This window comes from Rattus norvegicus, chromosome 5 (genome assembly GCF_036323735.1).
Source record: "Rattus norvegicus strain BN/NHsdMcwi chromosome 5, GRCr8, whole genome shotgun sequence".
Taxonomy (NCBI): Eukaryota; Metazoa; Chordata; class Mammalia; order Rodentia; family Muridae; genus Rattus; species Rattus norvegicus.
Genome location: NC_086023.1, coordinates 171,123,766 through 171,138,955, shown reverse-complemented (window position 1 = coordinate 171,138,955; position 15,190 = coordinate 171,123,766). Strand labels below are relative to the sequence as shown.

The window sequence follows — 15,190 nt, the reverse complement described above, 5'->3', positions numbered from 1 at the left end:
AAATTAAGAAGATAAGATGGGGTGGGGCGGGGATTGGAGCTATTGGCACAGTTTTGGCAGCTCCCCTAAGAAACATACGGGTGAGGTCTCAGTCCATATTGGCAAGCCCATGCTGTTCTTGGTCAGCAACTTCCCTTTCCTGGCCCCTGGTAAGAGTCACTCTCCTGTCCTGTACAGACCTGTAAGCACAGCACTGGGGAGGTTAAGACAAACCTGGGCTATATATCAAGACCTGTCCCCCAAAGATAAGAGAGGCTTGGGATATAACTCCGTACATCTCTGGGGATACCTCTCAGTATGCGGAGTGGCTGCCCTAACATAGCCAAGTCCCGGAATTCCACCCCCAGCAAGGGCCACAAGGCTTGTGGTCCCAGCACCCAGGAGACGGAGGCAGGACAATCAGAAGTTTAAGATTGGGGTGGAGGCTCAGTGGCCAAGGGGGCTTGCTGCAAACAACCATCAGAGCCTGAGTTTAGATCCCAGCACCCACAAAACAAGCCAGACAGGCACGGTCATGCATGCCTGTAACCCCCGGCACTGAGTGGGACAGATGGAAGGCACTGGGGTTTTTGCCAAGATGGACTCTAGGTTCAGAGGGAGACCCTGCCTCAGAGGGAGAAGGCAGCAACGCCACTCTCGCACACTGAGTCATCCTTGAGAACATAGCAGGTTTGAGACCAGCCTGGGCTACCTGAGACTCCATGGGAAAGTTTAAAAGGAAGCCAAAACTTGTAAGAAGGCTAATAATTCTGGGACAGTTGGGGACCCTCGTCTGTGTTCATGGATGGAGGCGCCCCAAGGGCACGTGGTTTGCCAGAGGTCCTGAGTTCAGTTCCCAGCAACCACGTGGTGGCTCACAACCGCCTGTAATGGAGATCTGATGCCCTCTTTTGGTGTGTCTGAAAACAGCCACAGTGTAGTCACATACATAAAATAAGCAAGTCTTTAAAAAAAAAAAAAAAAAAACTCACGTAATTGTCGCGCAGCCATCCACAGTTTTCCAAGACAGAATGTCAGGAGCTCCTGCCACGCTCCTCTTGGCCCGGGCAACACGACTGAAATAGAACCACATGGCAGGCACCACAGCTGAGCCCTGCAGCACAGCAGCCTCACCTGGCCTCACTCCTTCTGGCCTCCACGTGAACCATGTGAACCCAAGAAGGGAACTACTGAGCTAGCATGGGTCCGCATTCAGAAAGGCGGTGCCAGGCCCCTCTCCATGTGGTATCTTCTGAATCAGCCGCCCGAGTCCTCATCCAGTCTCTTCAGTGTGGCATGGGCTCCCAGAAGGGCTGACTGGGGCTGATGGCCGCTGTTCCCATCCGCAGAGAGCGTACTGTGGCCAGTGCAGCGAAAGGATATGGGGCCTCGCGAGGCAGGGGTACAGGTGCATCAACTGCAAGCTGCTTGTCCATAAACGCTGCCACGTCCTCGTCCCGCTGACCTGCAGGAGGCATATGGTGAGTCCGGGTGCGGAGAGGGATGGCTGGCCTCTGGGTCTCTGGCCAAGCTGACCTTGGCAATCCTTGCCCCTGTCATTCCACTGGGGTTGTGATATTGCGGCTACCTCCAGACAGAAGGAAGCCTGTATGCGGTGGGGGTGACTGTGGGCAGAGTCCGGGACAGAACCTCTCTCATCCTGAGCAGTGAGACCGCAAGGGTCCAGTCCTATTGGCATGCCAGCGACTGAGTTTTCTAATGCTTGCACTTATACCAGCCTGCCTGTGCTACACAGCCTGGATGTACAATGGCCCCTATCCAATATTTGCCAGACCCGAGAGGCCTCAGACACCCCTGAGGTGTCATAGCCACATTCCTTATGGCCAATAAGAGTGGGATCCAGACTGGAGCGCAAGTAGCCCCCCAAAACCACTCTCCCTAGAGATCCTTTCTGCTATGTCTACTGTAAGCCCTGAGGACACGTATGACCTATGACCCTCCAGGTCCTTATTACCTTGAGATAGTGAGATGAACCCAGATGTGGTCATGAGGGAAGCCAACTCTTGAACCCAAGGGGCCATCTGTCTTTCACTAGAAGCTGCTCTATTATGACTTCAGCCCCATGGGGCCCCAGGGCCCTTAGACTGCTGATCAGAAGCCTGGCTACTGGCAAGATGTTCACAGCGCAGCAAGTGGGTATTGCCAAGCCTGGTGTAAAGCATTCCTTCTATCAGACGCCTTCTGGGAAGGTGATAACCTAAGATCCTGACTGAGTAACCACCTCAGCCGGTAGACTCTCAGATAACAGTAGTCTTCCTCTCTCTGTGCTCTCCACCGAGCAGCTGTTGTTCATACGGCTTATCACCACACATGAACTCACATGCACATACAAACATACACATACATGCATGCACGTACGCATGCACATACAGCTCACATGCACATACCACACACGCACACACATGCACTCACTCACACACACAACACACACACACACACAACACGCACACACGCATGCACATACCACACACACACACACATGCACTCACTCACACACACAACACTCACACACACACACAACATGCACACATGCATGCACATACAGCGCACATGCACATACCACACACGCACACACATGCACACACACACACACACAACACGCACACACGCATGCACTCACTCACACCCCTCACTGCACACACATGAAGTCAAGCTAGGTGGTAACTCCCACCCCATCATGCCAACACCATCATTTTCTTGCAGGATTCTGTCATGCCTTCCCAAGAGCCTCCAGTAGATGACAAGAACGATGGTGTAGACCTTCCTTCAGAAGAAACTGATGGAAGTAGGTGTCCCTTTCCCCAGCTGGGTAGGCCCACTTCTCTTTGGCCCCGCCCCCTCTCTTCTGGGCCCCGCCCCTCTTCTGAACCTTGCAGTATGTTCCTCTCTCCATCTTCCTGTCCTTTCCTCCTGACTCCCTCCTACCTGCTCTCCAAGGTCAATACGGATGAGCTGGGCTGGAAACCACCCTGTACACAGCTTCCCCTCTGTCCCCATAGAAATGGGTGGGGCTGCTGGTCTTCCCTGGTAGCCACCAGGCAGTAGTCTCCTCGTCACTGGGAATCTGGGGCTGAGGGTTTCTTCTTCTGTCTTGATTTCAGTTGCTCTGCACAGCACTTGGTGTGCGACTGCCAGACCAGGTATCTCCCCCACACTGGGCACTACACAGAGCTGATCTCCGTGGGGGTGGCTCCATGTTGGGCATGACTGCTGCACAGGGGTCATGTCTGGGGAGCACAGGGAGGAAAGACTTCTTGTTAGTGTTAAAAAATAAATAAAAAAGAATCCAGAGCCAGGTATGGTGGCACATGCCTTTAATCCCAGCACTTGGGAAGCAGAGGCAAGCGGATATCTTCATGAATTCAAAGCCAGCCTGGCCTGCATGGCAAGTTCCATGCCAGCCAGGGCTGCATAGTGAGACCCTGTCTCAAAATTTTAAAAATAAGGTTGTCCCTTTAGGTACCTTTCCCACCCACATATCCACCTGTACATCACACACATGCATGCGTGCGTGCGCGCGCACGCACACACACACACACACACACACACACACACACACACACTCAAGAACATACTCACCCAATGCACACACATCCACTCATCCACCTGCCCAGCACACACACGCACAAACACACTGATGCATGCACACTCTCATACACACACTCATGCACACACACACACACTGATCTACCAGTCCATCACCCACACGTATGCACACACTATGCATACATGCACATCCATTCATCTGCCTGTCCATCACATACATGCTTACATGCACACACTCATGCATGCACTCACGCATACACACATCCACACATCCACCTGTCTATCACACACATACATGAACACACTCATGCACTCACTTACATACACACCCAGTCATCCACCTCTCCATCACACACACACTCACACACACACATGTGCATGCACACATGCACACCCACTCATACACATACTCATCTGCCTGTTTATCACATACTCACATGCACATGCTCATGCATGCACACACATACACACACACAAACACACTCACTCATCCACCTGTCCATCACACACATGCACACCCACTCACACACATTCATCTGCCTGTCTATCACACAATGCACGCACACACTCATGCATGCACTCGTGCACACCTGCATACCCACTCATCCGCCTGTCCATCACCCACTCATCTGCCCACCATCTCCCTACCCACTCATCATCCAGCCATCATTTAGTTATCATCCACTTACTGATTTACACGGCCATCTATCATTCATCATTCACTCACCTAGTCTTTCGTCGTTTCCCCTTCCACACAACAATCTATTATCCACCTCCCTCTCTGTCCATTTTCCAACATCTTCCTACCCACCCACTGGAAGACTATATATCAAGGCTTTGAGGCTCCAGATGGTCTCAGACTTTTGATGGTAGTATGAATGCGCTCTCTCTCTCTCTCTCTCTCTCTCTCTCTCTCTCTCTTTTTCTCTCTCTCTCTCTCTTTCTCTCTCTCTCTCTCTCTGTGTGAGTGTGTGTGTGAGAGTGTGTGTGTGTGTGTGAGTGCGTGTGTGTGAGAGTGTGTGTATGTGTGTGTGAGTGTGTGAGTGTGTGTTGTGGCTAGGTATCCTCCTCTCTCCAGTTCCTTAGAGCTGAGGTTACGAGTATGTACCACACCTGGCTTTTATGTGGGTTCTAGGGATCCCAACACAGGTCCTCCCAGTTGGGCATTTTTATCCATTGAGCTGTCTTCTCAGCCCCGAGGTTTTGTTTCTTGAGGCAGGGTCTTAGGTATCCCAGCTTGGCCTCAAACTCAGTATATAGACAAGGATGACCTTAAACCTCTGATCTCCTGTCTCCGTCTCTCAAGTAGAGTGCTAGGATTATGGGCATTTGCTGTCACGCCCACTCGCTTTGTGTGGCCCTGGAGATTGAACCCAGGGCTCTGTGCAGGCTAGGCAAGTGCTTAGCCGATTAAGCCACATCTCCAGCCCTCATTTTTTATTTGTTTGAAACAAGGTCTCACCAGGTAGCCCTGGTTGGCCTTGAACTGCACAATCCTGCCTCAGCTTCCCAAGTTCTAGGACCCTGGAGGCACACATAACACCCAGCCCCAAGTGAACTACACACACTGCGTTTCCAGCTAACAGCTCTTCCCAGCCTCATGGATTTATCACATCGTGACACCATCATAAGAAGCTTAAAGCTTCTTCCAAGGGTTCTGCCTCCACATTCACACAGCCAGTCTGGAAGCCGCAGTTGCACAGGACTCTTTAAACCGGAGTCTTTTGCGGCTGGTCTGTGGATTGGTCCCTGAGTGCTTGCTGGGCTCTCTGAGGCCTCCTGAGGGGGCTGGGGTTGTGAAGGTCCACTGGGTCCCCGTGTTCCTAGGACACGTGTAATACCCTTCCTTCCTTCCCTTTTCTAGTTGCTTATATTTCTTCATCTCGGAAACATGACAATATCAAAGATGATTCTGAGGTAAGTGAATAAAAGCAGCGTTACCTGCATCTTTTCAAAGCCTGTTGGTTTGCTTAGAGGCACTTACGGTCTCAGCATGGGCGAGGTGCAGTAGGAAACTATTGCACTTGGCTCAGATGACACCAGTGGCCTGACCGAGGCCAGCCTAGCTCTTGAGTTGTGAATTCACCACATTTCGTCTGCTCCTTTGTCCTCCCCGTCCTGGCAAGCCCTCGGCTGCTCCCTCAAGCAGGCCCTTTCCCAGAATCTGACCAACGGGTTCCATCTGGCTACATCCAGCCTCATACCTACAGCCAGCTCTGGTGTTCTAGGGAAACAGAACATGCCGTGCTCTCAAGCCTCTGCTGGTCGGTCATCTCACAGAGCAGACACCACTCTCTACCCTCACCCTCACCGACCAGAAGCAGGGCAATGCGTAAAGAGCAGGCTCTGCGTTCTCCACCCTCATGGAGCACGTGCCTGAACTTCCCACTCTCACAGAGCATGCCCAAGCTGGCAGCTTAACCAAGCAAACGCCCCCACTGACCCCCAGAACCCTCATACAGCCACTGCTGTGTCTCTGGCTCCTTCCTTTGGAATCCCACAGTCTTTGATTTTGTCCTTTGAGTTAGATGAGGGTTGGGTGCTAAAGTTTTTGGATTCTGGCAAATGGTGCCCCCCTCCCTTCTCTGGATCTCTCCCTAGGACCTTAAGCCTGTCATCGATGGGGTGGATGGGATCAAAATCTCTCAGGGGCTGGGGCTGCAAGACTTTGACCTCATCAGAGTCATCGGGCGTGGAAGCTATGCCAAGGTCCTCCTGGTGCGGTTGAAGAAAAACGACCAGATTTACGCCATGAAGGTGGTGAAGAAGGAGCTCGTCCACGACGATGAGGTAAGCACACACCCTGCCGAAGTGCCTCGTGGGATCCAGGATGTGCACATCTGTTTGGGGATATGGCTACCTAGGAAGTCATCACCGAAGGCGTGTGAAATTGTGCTTCAGTGAATTGACCACTCCACCAAGTCGCCGCTTTCGCACTTCTGAAGTTTGCAGCGGCAGAATTAGAACCCTTGAGTTTAACAATGTCACCCCCTGTCTTAGTTAGGGTTTTACTGCCATGAACAGACTCTGTGACCAAGGCAAGTCGTATAAAGGACAACATTTCATTGGGGCTGGCTTACAGGTTCAGAGGTTCAGTCCATCATCATCAAGGTGGGAACATGCCAGCATCCAGGCAGGCATGGTATAGGAGGAGCTGAGAGTCCTACATCTTCATTTGAAGGCTGCTAGTGGAAGACTGACATCCAGGTAGCTAGGATGAGGGTCTTAAAGCCCACACCCACAGAGACACACCTACTCTAACAAGGCCACACCTCCTCCAACAAGGACACCCCCACTCCAACAAGGCCACACCCCTTAATATTTCCATTCTCTGGGCCAAGCATATACAAACCATCACACCCTCTCTGTCCATCTCTTCGGGGATACTTTCTGTGGATTATGGGACACCTTGCGCCGGTGTGAACATTCACATGCACATATTTGTTTAGCCCATTTTCTGTTCTTTTTGCATTTCTAGGAGTGGTATTGCTAGGTCATGGGGCAATTCTGGGTGTAGTTTCTGGAGGAACTCCCAAACTCTATCTAACATGACTGCACCATTTTGACTTCCAGCCAGTGGGGCTCAGGACTCTACAGTTTTTCCATATCTTCACCAACACTTTTTTGTCACGGTTCCCTCTCAGAGCACACGTGCATACCCAGTGTGGCCTCTGTGGTGATGCTTGAGGCTGACACGTACTTGCCCGCTTCGTGTTTGTGTTCTCTTCCGCCATCACCCTGAGTCCCTGCTCTGTCTCAGGAGCAGAGAAAGGCCACTGTGTAGATGAGAGTGACTCTGTCCTTTAGCCACTGCTGGAGCTAAGCAGCATAATGTCCGTTCGTCAGGTGATAGAAAGGATCCCATCGCCTACCCCAGCCAAGCTCAGGTTGGGACCTTCACCTGTAGGGTGCATTTGTATAATACACAGCCTGCCAGGCTGGCCCTGTCTCCCTGGAGGTTGAGCTCCTGAGTGGCAGTACCCATGACTCAAGCCTGTCCTCACCACCACCAGGTGTCCCCTCCCCTCACAGTCTTGAGGCACCGCCATACCCTTCTGAGCTGACTCTGGCTCCCTTTCTCTGAGTCATCTTTGCCTAATAGGTCCACCATAGCCACTGCCTCACCAGCATCCTCTTACCACCTCTCCCCTGAGTTATTTTGTCTAGGATGTGGTTCTGAACAAGGCCTAAGGAGCTGCCTCAAGTTCCCCCATTGACAAAAGCCCACTGGTCTCTGCTTGCACAGAGCTGAGGCTCTTGGACTTCCTACTCTTGCCTTCTCTGCAGTGGAACTCACCAGCCTTGGCATTGTTAAGTGTTCTGGCTTGCCAATGCTTAGATGCCAACATGAAAGTCTCCCTCCTAATGGCGTTGGTTCTCCAGGGGTGACCTTCCAGCTTGTTCCCTACTGTTTCGAGTTAGCCCTGCACGGTGCCAAGGGCTCCTGTAAGTTAGATACGATCACAAAGACAATCACAGATAATGCCGGTGCCCGGTGGCCCAGGCTTGGGAGAAATGGAGGAGAGCCCGCCCACTGGTTCCCATCCAAGGATCTGAGTGCCGAGCAGCTGCTCCAAGTGTGAGCTGCCTGAGCATGACAGTCAGGCGGTGTAGCCCCTGGGTGAGCAAGTCTGGGTGAGGTAGGGCTAGGTGTCCATGGCACAGAGAAGGGCTTGAAACGTATCCACCTGGTGGCGCTCCTGGGGCTCAGAAAGTAAACCAGAGTGGGTGATGGCTATCTCTAGCTCACCGCATGGGTTCCCACTGAGAATCTGCTCATCTCCTTTTCCAAAAGCTTTCCAGAGAAGACAGCATTGTTTGAACATGTCTCTACACTTCTTATTTCTACACAACAAGACGGCAGAAGAGCTGAGGGGTGGGAGTCTCATCCCCCTCTGTTCCCTGGGGCTGTGGTGGAGCCCAGATGAGGTCTCTGACTTTGCGGCATCTGACTGAGCCGCTGCACGTTTGAGAGAACTGGGAGAGATGGCCCTGTGGTAGCAGATGATCTCTCGCCATAACTGGCTTGTCTGAAAACTCAATACTCAGTGGCTGTGGGCCTTAGGGAATCTCCTTAGCCCTCTACCCCTTGTACCCAAATTGAATCAGATGCAGCCTTCCCAGGACCCTCACAGGGAGCATGAGCACAGTGTATGATGAGCAAACCCAGCAAGTGCCTTGGGGCGGGGAGGGCGATGGAGGTGAAGTTGGAGATGGTCACGATAGAAGCGGAGGTGGATGGTGGTTTGGTTTGTTTTCTGCCCGAGGCAGGATCATCCTATAGCAGACTGCAGGCTGCCTGGGAACTTACCATATTGCCAACAGTCCTGCCTTAGCTTCCTTGGTGCAGGGTTCACAGGCGTAAGCCACCACACCTGACTGTGATGTGTTTCTTGAGAGGTGCTTTCTTTCCCTCTCCAAATTGTCTTGCCAAAAACCAGAGATGAAACGCCTTCCTGTCTAACCCCTGCCCTCTCCAGGGCAGCCTGAGCAGCGCTCGGTGACCTCAGTAGTGCTTCCTGGTCTCTCTTTCAGGATATCGACTGGGTGCAGACAGAGAAGCACGTGTTCGAGCAGGCATCCAGCAACCCCTTCCTGGTTGGCTTACACTCCTGCTTCCAGACAACGAGCCGGTAAGGAGGAAAGTGTTTCTGTAATGCCCCGCTGCTCTCCGATAAGCTAGATCGAAGTTCCAGCTACCCCCTCCACAAACCTTCTCCATCTGCAAGTGTTGGGTTTTTAGGTCATCAGACTTTAACCTTGTGGTTCCCGCTGGGTGGTGACATCTTCAGCAGACTTCACACATCTGAGCTTTTGGGATATCATGGGATCTTCTTGAAGGCATCCTACCAAAGGCAGGTCCGAGGTTCGAGGTTAGAGCACGGATACCCTATGCTGCCGCTCCCTGAGAAGAGGCAGAGGTTAATGAGCACTAAGGTTGCTACCTCTAAGCTTTACTATATATGTTGAAATCTAGTGGGCTAAGATCACAACAGTACACTGCTATGAAAATGGGGACTGACCAGTTGACTTGAACTAACATGTTTATCCCCCATATAGCCCTGTAACCGTTCCCCACTCAGTAGGTCAGCAGCTTAGCACCCCCCTGCTCAAAGCAGTGACTTGTACCAAGGAGATAAAATGGCAAAGCTGAGCCAAGTATGGTCACACACTCCTGTAATCCCAACACTCAGAAGACTGAGGCAGGAGGATCATGAGTTCGAGGCTAGCCTGGGGTTACATAAGATCCTATCTAAAACTGGGCAAAAGGAAAATGGTGCTCAAGGCAGATTCTAGAAGAAGCTAACTCAGCACTCAGAGCCCTGTCCTCAGTCCTCCAGCAGTGAACTGTAGACAGCTCAGCTCATCAACCAGGCTAGTTATGAAAGCCAAGTCCTGATCTAGACGTCTTCAGCAGCCAGTCCCCCACAGTGCATTATGGAGGCCATGGCGTCCCACAGTCTGTGACTTACAACTTAAAGACCAGGAGAGCCAGCCGTGGAATTCCAGCTTCAGACCCAGGAGCAAGGGCAACTTCTCATCCCAGCCCCTCAGGACCCTGCAGATGGCGGTCACTGATTTCCCATCACCCCCACTTTGCTCATTCTGTGTTTCCACATGTGACCCCCAGAAGCATCCTCATAAATACATCCCAGATACCGCTTAACCAGGTCAGCCATGTTAACATAAAATCATAAGCGGCTTGGCACAAGGAGCCGCACAGTCTGCACAGGGAACATTTCACTTGTGGCTCAGGGTCCCCAGCTCTGGCCTTTAGTGGGATCCTATCCCTGCACAGGTCTCAGCTTACCAGAGAAGCCCTGGACCAAAGTTGCCTTTTCCCAAACCAATTGAGGCTTCTAACTCCTGAAAGCATGGTGTAGGAAGCACCAGTCTGAGGTCTTTCTCCTGCTCGGTGGTAGCTCTGATTACTATGAGAGGAAATCCAAGCTTCCATGCATGGGGAAAAGGATATTGTACCCAGGCTGTCTCTGCAGTCTGTAGGCATCCCCTACCCTTGCCTCATATTCTTTTCTCCCCGTTCCTGCCCCTCCCCAGAGCCAGAGTCACTAAGAAGGGCTCGGCAGTCAATGGTCCCCTTTGTGCATCCACATGGTCCTCCCTGCCTCTGCACTGCCCTGGCCCTGACCATGTCTCCTGCGCGTAGGAACAAGCCCAAGGGAAAGCAACCCAGCCTGGCCTCAGAGGGTGAGGCCGAAGGGTGCGATGGCTAAGAACAGTTGTGCTCTGGTCAGCGCCGCAGGGCTGCTGCTGCTGAAACAGGGTCAGGCGCTCCGACCTCGGGTCACCCAGGTGCAGAAGCTGATGCTGGGACAGCTCACGTGCTGCAGCCTCAGCAGGCTCTGTGAAGCCCCGGCGGCCCCAGTAGTAACACCCATCACATATAGCTTTGAACCGGATCTGTTGCCAACACTGGAAACACATTTGGTGTGGGTGGGTTTAGGCTCCGCATCTTCCCTTGGCTGCTTTGTGCACCTGCTCTTAGCCCGAGGTGAATGCATATGGCTGTCTCCCTTTCTGGTTGTGAGCTCCCCTCAGAGTAGGGCCGGCTGCGTGTCTTGGAATCTCCAGCGACTGGGCGATGCCTGTCACTTAGGAAACTGTGGTGTTCAGAAGGGGAAAACCTTAAGGTAAAATCACCTGTACAAGTATAAAGTGGGCACTTGTGAATTTCATGGTTTGTGGGGGAACCCGTAAAATGTTGCAGCCTGGGGCTGGGGATTTAGCTCAGTGGTAGAGCGCTTACCTAGGAAGCGCAAGGCCCTGGGTTCGGTCCCCAGCTCCGAAAAAAAGAACCAAAAAAAAAAAAAAAAATGTTGCAGCCTGCCCTGGCATCCCTGCATCTGGGATGTCAGTGGATCACTGTGGCCCCGGAGCAGGGTGAGCATCTGGGATGTCAGTGGATCACTGTGGCCCCGGAGCAGGGTTGACAGTGTTCTTTGACTCAGCAGACCTAACTTGCTGGCTCTCCGTGGAGTCATAGATTTGGGAAGTAACTCAGAGGCCTCAAGACATCTCTAGAAATAAGTGTCAGAAAAGAGCACAAGCCACACAGTGCCAAGTCCTCCAAGATGTCTTGCTGTCTCTTGGGTCTGCCCTAAAGACTTGCTGGCACCAGTCCAGCCGAGGCCAGTTTGTTCCTGCACTGTGCAAACACTTCATGCGTTTCCTCTGGGAACAAAGCTGGAAAGTTCTGGAAGGTACTGTGGCATTAGCAGAAATGTTCAGCAGGGCCGTCCATGGCTACCTCATGAATTTGAGCGCCTGGTGTGGGAAACCTTTCTCCTGGTTGGTGCCGTGTCTTTACACAAGCCAATGGCAGCGTTGTGTGCCAGCCCCAAGAGACCAAGAAAAGAGAGCCAGCTCCTCCCTCAGTCAGAGATAGAGGGAAGGCCATTTCAGTCGCTGGTACGTTGTCACTGACCTTGCAGAGAACAAGGCAAAGCCACCAGGAGCAAAACAAAATCTGATGCCTGCAACTGGGCACAGGCTATGCCTGGGTGCCTTGCCATGCCCTCCTTATCCTGCTATCTTAATAACCACAGGGGTTATAAAGACTTTCTCCCTGGAACACATCCTGGGTTCTTGCCGAGACTGTTGCAGGGGCTGGATGAATGTCAGTGTGATCTGCCTCCCAGCAGATCACACACAACAGGAAACCGATGAAACTCCAGGCAGGATGCTAGCGCTTGCTGGCAGCCGTGAGTGGAAATCTAGTCAATAAAAGGCAATGGTTTCCACATGTGCCTGGAGATTATAAAAAGGCCTCTCTGCGGGGTTGGGGAATAGGGAGGGGGTGGGGGGGATAAGGATTTCTTTCTTTCCTTCCCAAATCCAGCAGTGCCTGTTCTGGTGGGCCCCCACAGAATTCCCGCCCTCCGCGGGCAGACAACCACTTCCATGGCGCGTGTAACATGCTGTGAGATGGGGCACTTTAAACACTAAGCATCTGCTTGTGGGGAAGCCATACCCCATGTCGGCACCGTCTTTACCAGGCAGTCACCAGAATTAAAACTCTCCCACAGAAACCTCGAAAAACAGGGAGAAAACATTTCAGCCTAAGCTGTTCCAGGAAAAGGGGTAACCTAGAAAGCCAAAATGACTCTTTCTAAGCCCCCCCTGGTGTGCGCCCCCCTCATTTCAGTGTGGCCTGGGGACAGGGATGCACACTGCTACTGAACTGTCGGCTAGGGAGTTGAAGGTAGGATTATCATGTACAGAGCCTGAGATTCGATCCCTAACACAAGAGAGAGAGAAAGAAGGAGAGGGCAGGGGGAGGGGGAGAGGGAAGGGAAGGGGGAAAGGGAGAGAGAATATGAGGGAGAGAATATGGGACATGGGAGGGAGAGGAGAATTTAGTTAGTTTGGCTGCTGAGGAGTTGCTTCCCCCCCCCCTTTTTTTTTTTAATTTATTACTATTGTGTGTGAGGGGAGGAGGTGTGTTAGCCTGTCTGGAAGTCAGAGGACAACTTTGTAGAGTTGTTTCTTTCCTTCCACCTTTATATAGGTTGCAGGGATCAAACTGAGGTCACCAGACTTGCTGTGCTAGCCTTCCTGCCAACACCCACACTTTCACTTGTTAAGGCAGGGCAAATCTCTGACTGTCTGTCCTTGGAGGGGCGTCCATAGGCCTCCTGGCTTAGACATTTGAGGAAACTCATCCTGCCTAACGTAGCTTATGGATATCAGATGCCACTTGACCCTTGGTGTGTTGCTGTTGTTTTTAAATAGAGACCCATAAAATCTACCACAGCACTAGAGAGGGAGAGAGCTTTTCCTCTGAGAGCAGGACATAACCCCCCCCCCCCAGAACAGGTCACAGATCTATCAAGAGTAGCCCCAGAAGGCTGGCACACCTGATCAGGCCATGGGAGTGAGGAAGGTCCTTGTGTCCACAGCCAGATAGCACCTCAGAACTGAGCAGCTGCAGGAGGAGCAGGTGATCTGAGAGAGACTTTGGCTTATCCCTCGTTATTAGTAAGAGGAAGGGGAAAGTCCCCTGATGCAAGGAGCCCATCTAATCCTTCAGGAGCAAACCAAGCAGCCATTAACCGCTGGGCAGAGCTAGGCTGGATATGGGAAGGAGAGCCATTGGGTGTGGTCATTATAGCAAGTGAGAAGGTGACTTAGAGTGAGCAGAGTGACCAGGCATGGTCCTCAGAACCACTTTCCCCCCATGCAATTTGGAGGGGCTGTGGCCTCAAGAGTTTTCATCAGGGCCCAAAATTGCTGTGAACTTGGCAAGACTCACTCAGAGCCCCCGAGAGAGAGGGAAGATGACTCAGGCTCTTGTCACTCACCGTGTCACGATAGAGCCCAGAATGGAGAGAGCCCGTGTTGAGTGACAGTGTGGAGCTCAGCGTGGGAGCCTTCATGCTAATAGCGTACCATCCCAACCCCCTGAAATGGTTGCCACGCAGCCCCAGCAGCCTCTTACTGGAGAACACAGCTCTGGCGGCTTAGGCAGGCCTGGGCCAGGGGTCCAGAGCAAGGTAGTTCAAACTGGGACCTCCAGGGAGAAAGGTAGTTCTAGGGCAGGCGAACTGCCACTCACTCAGATGCATTTGTTAAATGTTAGCTCTCCGGTGCCATCTTAAGAACACCGGAAAATAAAAAAAAAAAAAAAATTAAAAAATAAAAGAACACCGGATAGTTATGGTGAGTCATCAGGAAGCCCTGGACAGCAAAAGGACCCTTGGGACCCTGGGACATAGCTATGTCCACTGAATGATAACACAGGTGTTTCTCCCATTAGGGTGTGCCCTCCCCTATCCGTGAGAGAGCTGTCTACTCCAGCTAGGAAGTGACAGGCGACTCTTGGGTATATTGCTGGAGGTGGGAATAAGTCAGGTCACATTCTCCATAGCCAAGTTCTTGAGCCAGTGGCTTTGACAGACCTAAAGGTGATTGTCCTATCATGGGTGGGCATGAGATGGTAATCTCTCTCTCTCTCTCTCTCTCTCTCTCTCTCTCTCTCTCTCTCTCTCTCTCTCCACTCGGACTCGGAGCCAAACACCCTTCCTGCTATGTTCTGACTTGCCCTGGGGATAGTGCCTGGGTTCACAAGGATGTGGGACTCCTTTTGTTAAGTTGACTCTCGGGATCAGCCCTGAAAGTCTATTTTCTTCTCCCCCACCCCCCTCTTCCGGATCAGCCCTGAAAGTCTATTTTCTTCTCCCCCACCCCCCTCTTCCTTTCTCTCCAGAGAGTGTTACTATGTAGCTGTTTCCGAAACTTTCTACTCTCCTGGCTCCATCTGCTGTGCCAGGTTCACAGGCACACATGTGCTACCATGGCTACCATTCAACTTTCTCTCATTTATTGGTTGATGTACAGGGTCAAACCTAGGACTTTGCGTGTTCAAAGCAGGTGTGCTACCACCAAGCCACACCCTAGTTCTTTGTCTTTGCCTGTTCTGTGGGTGTGGGGGACCTGTGTGTGTGCATGCTGGCGTACTTGCCTGTGAAGTTGACTTCAAGTGTGTATCTCAAACACCCCTCCACGTTTTTTTATTTTTTGAGACAGACATTGCACTCCCCCACAGGGTTTATGCCTCATCTCCCTCAGGCTGGGAATGCTAACCAGGCCGCTCCCCCTCTAGGTGACTGGCAAGAGTGATCAG

General features: G+C 52.1%; 1 protein-coding gene across 7 annotated transcripts in view; it reads left to right on the top strand.

Annotated features, from left to right (window-relative positions):
• The window catches only part of Prkcz (protein kinase C, zeta), a 110,921-nt gene that overhangs the window by 73,739 nt on the left and 21,992 nt on the right, over positions 1-15,190 (top strand). For 4 of the 7 annotated variants that reach the window (NM_022507.1, XM_006239536.5, XM_063287193.1 and 1 more), the window contains 5 exon segments: positions 1,329-1,460; positions 2,704-2,785; positions 5,411-5,463; positions 6,148-6,336; positions 9,082-9,179. In NM_022507.1, the coding sequence (NP_071952.1) occupies positions 1,329-1,460; positions 2,704-2,785; positions 5,411-5,463; positions 6,148-6,336; positions 9,082-9,179 (554 nt within the window). 7 annotated transcript variants of the gene reach the window in all.